Genomic DNA, 11,184 nt, shown 5'->3' on the forward strand with positions numbered 1-11,184 from the left:
TAATACACGAATAAGAAATACAATATACAACATATTTTGGAATCCCCCTACTAGACTATCCATCTGTGTGTAGGGGGGGAGTTCCACTTTATACATAATAAGCTTAATCTGCTCATAGAAGTAAATAATAGAGAATACACTTATATTATGGATTTATTATTTATATTCTGATTATAAAATAGATAATATATGTGCTGATGTATATTTAAGAATGAGTATGTAGGAATATGTATGTAGGAATAAGTATACTTAATACCTTGATTGATAAAAGAATAAATAAAGAAGAAATAACAATATTTTTTTGAAGACCGCAGTGGCAGGGATTCCAGAAATTCTCAGAAGAGAGAATGAAAAAAAAGCATAAACCAGAAAGGCAAAACAGTCAAATCGGTTATATCAATGATAAAATAAATACCAATCAATTGTCTGGAAACCTTGAAATCGTGTTGGTCACCAAGCATAACGAGATTGGAGTAGTTCTTCTGAAGCTTCCCAACCAATCTGGTACAGCCACCTGTCCACCCTCTTCCTAAACACTACCAAACTAAATGCCTCTGCTTCCCTAATCACCCCTGGCACATTTCTGTACAAGACATGGGCCAGGTATGAAGGATTTGTCAATCAGAGCCGTGAGTCAGCTGAGGTATCTCAAAGCTGTTATTATATATTATTATATATTGTTATAATATATTATATTATTATATAATATATTATATTATATATATATATAATATATTATATTATTGTTATAATATATTATATTATTATATATTGTTATTATATTATAGCTGATATTATTAGAATTTCTCTTAAAAATTCAAAAAATGTATTTTTCCAAACTAAAACATTTTATTCCCCATATCGTTCATAAAAAAGTAACATTTTTTGTAAATTCGATAACTTGTTTATTTTGGCATAAATCGCGAAAAAAAATATTAGAACAAAGCCAATGATATATTATTGTTATATTTTTGTTGTGTGAAGCCACAAATTCTGAGCGGTGCTCAAGTAACATACAACATGTCATTTTTAGAATGGAGTCACATGAATGCTCTAAAACACTCCTCAATGGTATAAGGACAAGCCTCTGCCAGTGTCCTAATTATCTTTGAAACAAATAACTTATAGCTGCTACACAGCCTTATATCCTCAGGAATGCAATTAAAACACTTAAGTCCTGAATAATACGGTCCCTTTTCGAGAAGAGTCAGTCTATGGATAGGGAACTGGAATAATCCTGTATTTTACCTCGTGTTTCATAAGTATGACAAATTCGGTTAGCATAAAAATATTTTTGTTTTTGAACACAAATGAAACAACTTCAAGGAACATATCGCTGGAACTGTAAGTAGTCGGAGTGCCTTGAATATGGTCTTACAGGAGAAAGATGGACCCACTCCCCCCAAAATCCGAAGTGCTTTTTTCTGCATTTTTAAGTTTGTGTTCAAATGAATTCTTCCAGCACCCCAAAACAAAATACTAAATCTAATACGGTACTGAAATCTAAATCTATACGGTACTGAATGTGATAAAAAAAAACTTCGATGGAAAATTCGAAACCGTTTATGATCTGGAAAGAAAACGGAGTTTAGCACTTCAACAACCCATAACTCGCTTATTCGACCACTTAAAAATTTCAGTTGTCACTTTTTCTCACTCTTAAAATGATCTTGACAATTATATTGAAAAAGAATATCAAATTTAAATAAAAAAAGATGTACCAAAAAGCCTTAAACCAGAGCTGAAAATTTGAAGTGTATCTCGCTGTATATTTTTACCACTCACCTCAAACTTGACGTAGACGACGGGTTAAGATCATCGGTGAGGAACTCTTCAAAAGACTCGCTATTATTATCCGACCCGCCACTGACGTGTCTCGACAGTGTGGCCACCTTATCTCCGACTGTTTTCACGCCTTCATAAACATAGCTGGCCATCGTTGTCACGTTTTTCTTAATGATTTTCGTTGGTCCCGACACCTCTGCCAACAATTCCTCGCCACCTGACGACATCCACGACAGCTGACGGGTGAAGAATTGTCTTGCCGCCTCAGTATTCATCAGTAACCTGCTCATACGATCGTTCTTCTCTTCTTCAGCGCTGTCCGAGTTATCCGAGTCCAAATCTCCGCTACCTACTTTTGTCTTCACTCTGTGAACGGAATCTCCTTCGGTCGAGGACGATGTGTTCTCGTTGTCACTCCTCTTATCCTCGCTATCGATATTTCTACTAGTCGATGTGGACACACTCACCGAATCGTTCGAGTGTTTTCGTTTAATTTCCAAATCGGTCAACGATTGTGGAGACAATGGCGACATTATATTCTCGTTCACACACTGTGGACAAGTTGAGATAAACACTTCCGCTTCGTCCGCATCCATATTACCGATCGGACAGTGGTCGTCGCGTTTGTGAACTACAACCACATTGAAATCCCTGCCGCACGCCATAGATATTACATGTCTGCCTTCGAAAAACGCCACCTTCTTGGGGCCATCTACTGAAGATATATCTAACTGTGGATAGTCTCCCATTGCCCATAACTGGCCGCTGTCTGAGAGGAATAGAACACCCATGCCTCCCGCTTCAATGTGTTTCACCGCTATCCGCTGACTAGTAGTGACATAACCGTGACAGCAGGTGTTTGCATCCTCATGTAAAATCACTTCTTCATAAGTATTTAAATTGTTAACATCAGCTCTGAACACTCTCCCATTCTCTGTGATAAAAAACAGGTGTGTTGAAGTGCAAGCAATATCCTCAGCTTTGATATCTGATCGATTCAGAGTCAAAAACATTCCATTACTAACCTCCCCATACCAAATGGTTCCACTCTTATCTAGTAAAAACACATAGTTATTAGTACAGCTCAACTTGATAAAATCGTCAGGAGGAGTGATGTCAGGTGCGTATCTCAACTCGAGTTTATCAATATCTTTCCAAACTAGTACCTGGTTCATTTTTGTACAGAAAGGTTATGTTTTCTGTATGCAATATGTTGAGGCAGCAGCGTAGTTTTCTACAGCAAGCTATTCTACTAATTTTCAAGTGTTACCTCAATACATAGCTGGATATGTAGCAAAATATCATGAAGTTTATGTAGCCGTATGCACTAGCCTGCTTATTTACACACAAACCCATTTTTGAATATAAATTTACATGAGCAAACTAAAATTCTGGAAGCACAACAAAATGGAAGTATTCTGAAGAGAGCTAAACATTATATACTATGAAAGTAACATTTTGAATAGACCTTTTAGATTCAAACCACACTAATATTACCACTTCAAATTAATAAACAATTATTTACAAATCAGTAATATTATTATTTACTGACAATGACACTGAAGTGCTCCTCAGTTCTTCAAATTATGACTCAACAGCTGATTCCCTTACAGCTGATCTGTGTTCACTAGTGAGGCAACAGGCAATTGATTATTGAATTCAATTTTATTGAATTTTAATGGATAAATTGAGGAGATATAAAATAAACGTTTCAATGGATACATAAAATGATCAACTCTTCTGTGAAATTGTGAATACAAAGGGTTTGTTGCAACTCAGATGAAGCAGATTTATAGAGGTAGGTTGGTGACATTGGAGCGAATAGAGGAAAACTACAAATAACGTAACCTTCAAAAATATTGTTGAAGTTGATTAAATTCTTCATTCCTAGTGCTAGTCCTAGTCTAGGCAATGAATACCAAGAAAAAAGTATAGAGGGGAAAGATTAAAAACAATTTCAAGCTCCACAGTTCTTTTCAGGGTAGTAAGCACATCAAAAGACCCACTTCTACCACTTGTGCTAATGGGGTTGGGTGGTTCAAAGGTGCAATGTTTTGGTTTTTCGCATATAACTTGAAAACCATTTATCTTATGGCAATGACTATGAGTAAAAAATTGAAGCTTGCATTTTTTCCTACAATATTTATCCAACAACGTCTTCTTTATCTTCCCTGGTTTTTGAAATATCCGCTCTTGAAGATGGGACATTTTTGAAAAAAAACAGGCTCGCCTCCATTTCTGCTCTTATAAAGTTTTGAAAATCGAAGGAAAAATTCATTCTTAATATGAGCTTTCAAAGCATTAAATTCTCTCCAATTTGACGTATAATTTCACTACCGTATTTCACACATTTTCCTACGACTGTAGCAGAAGCTTTGGTGTTAAGTATAAAATCTCCTGTTTTGCAAAATACACCAATTGACAATTGAATTTGGGAGGGGATGTTTTGATCAAAATTTTTGACACAAAATTTGGGACTACTTAGAAAGTGAAAATATCAAAATATCGAAAGTCCTCATCCACAGCCCTTGTGCTGAAGGTATGAGGGTGGTTAAACCAATGCATAATATTTGAGATTTGAGTACTTTTGCTTACGGGGTCCACACTTACGGGACATAGGTACTCTTGGTTACCGGTACCGTAGGCCTACTGTACTTAAATCACAAAAGAACGGTACCGTAAGTTAATATTACAGTAATAGAATTATTTGCAAGGACAAAAAGAAAATTTTACGTCTAAAAAACAATATGTGTGTGTAACCAGACTGAGAGTTCTACTTACATATGAAAATAATCTAATCACATCACAAAAAGTGATAGAAAAATGTAATCAACTATTCACTATATCGTAAATTGAATGTCTTTCAGCCTCCATATTATTTAGATTGATGTATTTAATAGGGAATTTGTAACAGTTTTTCAGTGTATCTAGTGCTTTCAAATTAGTTGATTATGTGCGTTATCCAGTTGATCCCGAGCTCGAATCTCGACCGGGGCAAAGTTTTTGACCACAGCACAATCACATAGATACGCGGCAACCCCATCTTTCGGAGGAGTCGATAAGTCATCGGTCCCATCTACCTAAAAAGTAGTCGTCATCTCTCTCATCATATTATTCCAAATTTTGAATATTTTTATTTTATTTATTGAGAATACATAGCATGAAAAAATTTACAACTCGAAGAGGTTTACAGCTAAACGCCAAAAAAAAACTCTCCCATGACAAACTGCTAGTTAATATTCCAATTTGATTTATTATTGTTGGCTATCAGTTATTGAAAAGTACTTCTCACTTATGAAGCGCTTTCAGATTTTTACATCCATTCAAGTGTGGAAAATGGATGTAACAATCAGAAAGTTCTCCACACACGTGAATAGGTACTATAGTACCTTGACAACTCATAATGAAAAATTCAGACTGCAAAATCGTCAAGAATAATAAATTCATAAGTGAAACATTTGTACAGATCTGCACAAAAAGCATATAAATTTGAATTAAAATAATGAAAAATTCAGACTGCAGAGGCGTCAAGAATAAATCATAAGTGAAACATTTGTACAGATTTGCACAAAAAAAATATAAATTTGAATTCAAATATTTTTATTGCTACAGAAAAATAGGTACCGTACTTCACAATTTGTATCGGCCAGCAAGGTACTTCAAAAAGTAAAAAATAATCTACAATCACAGACAACACATCACAATACAATATCAGAAATTTTTACATACAGTTCGAGTCAGAATTACATCATAATTAAACACTAGGATATATCTAATAATATCTATCACGAATTTATTGAAAAATTACAAATATCTTTAAACATTTACGGTGTGATTTTTAGTGTGGACATTTGAAACTTGAAAATAATTGTAGGTTGATTAATTATTATTGATTGACATATTATTGATTATAAGATTGACAATATTCTAGTGAAAGAATGAGAATAAGAAAACACAGATATTGTCAAATTTCACCAAACATTGATTGACATATTATTGATTATAAGATTGACAATATTCTAGTGAAAGAATGAGAATAAGAAAACACAGATATTGTCAAATTTCACCAAACATTTTTAGTGAAATTTGACAATATCTTTGTTTTCTTATTATGGAGAGATTTCACAACATCACCATCAATTCTACTAATTTTATTAAAGAATGAGAAGTTGATGTTGTCAATACAACTATATTTTTTGTTCAAATTATAACTTTTGAAAAAACGTCTTATTCTTTCAATCATCGAGAAATATCACAACATTTCTTACCATACAATCAAAATATTATTGTGTTTCATTTATATTCAGTAATAGTACCTACAGAATACAGTAGTGTGATATTCTTATGATATTTAGCCATCACTATATTTCACCAAAAACATTATCAGAAGCAAAATTAGCAATTGTAATAGGCCTACACGTCAAAGAAGCACTCTTTTATCAAAAACTTCTTAATTCTCTTTTTGACTTTGTTGTAGTTCTGACACTGTGTTACTTGTAAATATTTGAAAAAACACTTACTTTTCTTGGAGTATTGTAGAATGCATTTCACTCCTGAAGAGGAGCTTCATCAGCCTCTAGGAGTGAAATGCATTCCTCAACACTCCAACAAAGTAAGTGTTTTTTTCAAATATTTACAAGTAACACAGTGTCTGAACTACAACAAAGTTATTATATAGGGTTTCGTCATGGAAAGCAACTTCAATCTCTTTTTGAGTTCTTTGTCAGTCAAACTATAGAAACAAAACTATAGAAACAACAGTTACTGTAAGTAGACCTGACTCTATAGGCTTCAGTAACTGTGAGTCAAGCCACGAATATTTTGTGGTGAATGGTTGTAGAATTCAATTTGAGAGGCCTTAAAACTCTTATGCCTCGCTCTTTAAGACCAGTATTCGTTCCTGAAATTCAAATTTATTAAGTGAGATGTATGAATGTTTTTTATGAGTGGAGACAATAAATAATGTAAGTTTGTCTTAATTGATAGCAGATAGTTAAATATAAAATACTAAGTAAATGATAAATGATTTTATCCTACACTATTAAACGACCAACTTCTGTTTATATGTTTATGTATAAAATGGAGTTTCATCAATAAAATTATCTTCGCTACCTTAAAAAATGAAAAAACAGGAATTTAATTATATTTTCTGATTATCTCAAAGTATAGTCTACTATTAGGCCTACAGCAAACTTACAAACCTCCAGCTATTGGTTTAAATCTATGAGAAATTATTATTATCAGCTGTTTTTCCAAGGATGAATAATAATTATCCTTTTAATTTCCTTCAGCAAGTTTTCCCAGGGATTAGACCTAGTGCAAACGAATCTTTATATTATAAACCTACTATGTTCTGAATTTCGTGAGAATCGTTAGAGCCGTTTAATAGTATTAAACGACCAACTTCTGTTTATATGTTTATATGTTTAGATGTTTGGACGTTTGGATGTTTATATGTTTGTATTTCACCGGATCTCGAAAGCGGCTCTAACGATTCTCACGAAATTCAGACATAGTAGGTTTATAATATGAAGATTCGTTTGCACTAGGTCTAATCCCTGGGAATACTTGCTGAAGGAAATTGAAAGGATAATTATTATTCATCCTTGGAAAAACAGCTGATAATAATTATTTCGTCGTCTGTTGGTGATGGAAGTGAGTGAGCGAGTTCATGTGTGTGGGACTGTGTCAAAATTATGACTCAGCTGTTGAACTTCTGTAATCATTCAATCAGGTACTTGGTGCCGGTTGCAAAAAAGCCGGGCTATTTTCAATCCTGATTAATTCCAGTAGATCTATCTTTTTGAAATGGTCTTCTCTGATTTGGTTCATGTGAAGTTAATCAGGATTAAAATTTAACCGGCTTTTGTGCAACTGGGCCTTTGTGAGGGAAATGTTTGCATTCCTCTGGGAATTGATCTCAATTTACTGTGATTAGATATAACATTTCTGTATGAATGTTATTATAATTTCTTCTTTCGTAATACATTTTTTTTTGCTTTTGTACTCCAGAGCGAAGTTCGGTCCCCGATATTTACTTTTAAGCCATCTAATACAGCAATTGGTTCGTCAAAGTTAACAAGGTACTAAAATAATTGGTTTTTAATAAATATAGAGTTCAGTCTATCAAAGTACAGATATATCACAAAGTATGGAGAGCCTTTCTTTTCTACGAATTATTTCACTGTTGTATGTATAGGCTATATCTTTTCATGTATAGAACTGATAATATATTTTGTGGAAGCTTATTGTTATGTGTGTTCATACTTAATTCTGATTTGTGTGAATTGCTTCATTCTACTGTACTTGTCTGTGTGACTTTTGTATTACTATTGTATGTATTTTGTTTCCTGATGACTATGTCCATTGCACTATGTGTTTAATGACAACAAAGCATTTTTAAAAATTTTTACAAATTAATTGTCATTAAACAATAAAGAATTATTATTTAACGAAAATCCTAAATAAATGCTGTAAATCACCCCGAAGACTTCTGCTACTGCAGACATTGACAACAGGGTTAACAGCTAGATGGAAATTCGATGAGAACTACAATCCAAAAACTGTCAGTTTGGTGTAAGGGTAAGCATTCTTGATTGGCAATTGGGAGGTACCGGGTTCGATTCCCGGGCTGGCAAATAATTTTTGTATAGTAGTTCTCATCGAATTCCATCTAGCTGTTAACCCTGTTGTCAATGTCTGCAGTAGCAGAAGTCTTCGGGGTGATTTACAGCATTTATTTAGGATTTTCGTTAAATAATAATCATTATATTAATTAGCATTTGAATAAATGCATTCTCTATTTAATTCTATCTGTAATAAAAAATTCTATTCTATTCTATTTTAAGCAAGCTCATGATCCCCAATCTAATGAACAAAGGTTTGCAAGGAGTCAGAGGAGGTATATTACAATTAATTCTGATTGTTCTTTTCTTGTGAAACAAATAGGAATTGATAATAACTGCGATTTGCCCAGTGAAATACAATGAAATGAACATAGCTAAAATATACAATAGCTGAAGCTTTCATTAATACTATTATTCCTTAATCTTCCTTGATATGAAAATACCTCTGGCAACTTTTTGGATTGTTTTCTCTATATTATGCCGATTTTATTTTAATTTATTTTGAATAAGTATACCCTGGAATAAACATGCACTAGAATCATGTTAAAATATGATACCGTAAGTATTTTGTCTTATCTAGATTAATGAATGGATTTTAAGATGATGAGGTCTGATATTTATTTCAATTTTGGGCTTAATTTGAGATGGTAGTAAGAATCAATGCAAAAGTCCTCAAAATACTGTACACATAAATTTTTTATTCTAATGATTTTCTCAAGCCGAATAATTAATTATACTTCATTATTTGTTCGTCTACTTGATAAAATTTTAAAACAAGATAAATTCCACATTTTGAATCTTAGATATCCCACTATGATCAATATTGGGACTCCATTGTTATAATGTATTTGGATCTGCTCTTACAAGAGAAACTATAGTTAAACGAGAAACGAGAAAATAGATCATCAAGAGATATAGAACAATACTAATCTAAACAATATTATCATTCCCTTGATTCATGCTTTTTAACAATAAAAAAGCACCACACATTTTAATATTTTTGTATTTATATATTTAATATTAAAAGTTCTAATAAATTTGTAAGGAAACGATAAAAATAGTAATAATGATATTAGTGAGTATAATTTATTATAATCATCATCAACAATAAATCTATAAATCATAATCATAATCATCACTAATCATAAATCTGGGTCCAGACTTTATTGATTTTAATAAATTTCGAATCATTTCCCTGCCGTTTGTAACTATAACAACCCAGCAGATGAGTCACATTCAATTCGCAAGACATCCTCTGTTGCTTAGCAACGGTAAACACTTTTCTTTCTTATGAGTTTGTTATTTATATAACCGGAAGCCACATGTTGTTTATTGCTTTACTCAGTTGTTTATTTCTTACCAAACAGATTTGATTGCGCCTAATTTCCAAATTTCAATGAAGATAAACATACAAGCAAGAGAGTGGTAAGTTTATAATATTTTGCCTGATCAAAACAAATTAGTAAAAATACCTTAATGCCAAATGATATTCACTGTAGATAATTTGGATTGCATATAAGTATTAAGCCACGTTCAAACCAAAGTTGTCAACTAAATGTTTATTTTCCGTCCTTATAGATTATATTAGATTAAACATAACTTGGACAACACATCACGTGTTTCTACAAGCATCATGTGTTTGTTAAGTTCTATTCAATCTGGTAAAATATATTATAAGGATAGAAAAAAACATTTCGTCGACAATTTAAAGCTGCGTTTACACCAAAGTTAATAACAAAATGTCAATAATTAATCCTTATAGATTCTATTAGATTGAACATAACTTATACAAATGATGAACATATATGTGTTAGTCAAGTTCCGTTCAATCTAATAGGATCTATAAGGATTTAGTTATTAACATTTTGTTAATAACTTTGGTGTGAACATTAGATATAAATATTGGGTTTCCGAAATGTCTTTTGTATTCATTTTATAATTTATTAATTCAATTATAAGTTTATATACTGTATCACACTTATTTATAATATTATTTTTGATTTGACGAATGAATTTGCATTAATTCTCAATTTGAACTCTTTCTTGGAAGTCAGTAGCCTAATCATAATCTATAATTGAAAAATCATGAAAAATGACACTTGAGAATGATATAAATTTTAAAAATCTGGTGTGGCGCACTCACACAACTTTCCTTGCCGTTATGAAAATAATTGACCACTGACGCTAGTGTTCCCGCGCATCTCAAGTCTACTATTCAAATATTTGAGCCAGCTGGTGACAGGGCAATAACGCTGGAGACACACATGAGGTCTGCTATTTCTTCATAGTGAATGATTTAATAGAATCAACAATAATTTGCAATTGAATAATCATATTTTCTCGTATTTGAAGCTTATTTTCAATTTTAGGTGAAAATGTTACTGCACATTAATTGTAGAGATTTTCATGCTCAATCTACTCCACTTTTTTGGTTTCAATTATATCTGAAGCCTGATAATTGGGAATCTATCTGCATTGATGGGGCGGAGCTCCTGAAATTTTTACAGATATGGGACTTGTGGCAGTTGATAGAGCTTATCGATTGACTATTTTAGGTATGAATTTGATCAAAATCGTTGGAGCCGTTTCCGAGAAAATCACGAAAAACCCTGTTTTTGACAACATTTTCGCCATTTTAGCCGCCATCTTGAATTGCATTTGATCGAAATTGTTCGTGTCGGATCCTTATAGTGAAAGGACCTTGAGTTTCAAATTTCAAGTCATTCCGTTAATTGGGAGATGAGATATCGTGTACACAGACGCACATACACTC

The 11,184-nt window shown here is 32.6% G+C and overlaps 1 protein-coding gene across 1 annotated transcript in view; it reads right to left on the reverse strand.

The window, feature by feature from the left end:
• Positions 1-3,360, reverse strand: part of LOC111057945 (alsin) — an 82,261-nt gene extending 78,901 nt beyond the window's left edge. Inside the window, exon 1 of the mRNA XM_039425301.1 lies at positions 1,786-3,360. Within this exon, the coding sequence (XP_039281235.1) occupies positions 1,786-2,960 (1,175 nt within the window). The 5' untranslated portion in view covers positions 2,961-3,360. The remainder of the gene's footprint in view (positions 1-1,785) is intronic.
• Positions 3,361-11,184: the final 7,824 nt, after the last annotated feature.

Source organism: Nilaparvata lugens, chromosome 3 (genome assembly GCF_014356525.2).
Source record: "Nilaparvata lugens isolate BPH chromosome 3, ASM1435652v1, whole genome shotgun sequence".
Lineage (NCBI taxonomy): Eukaryota > Metazoa > Arthropoda > Insecta > Hemiptera > Delphacidae > Nilaparvata > Nilaparvata lugens.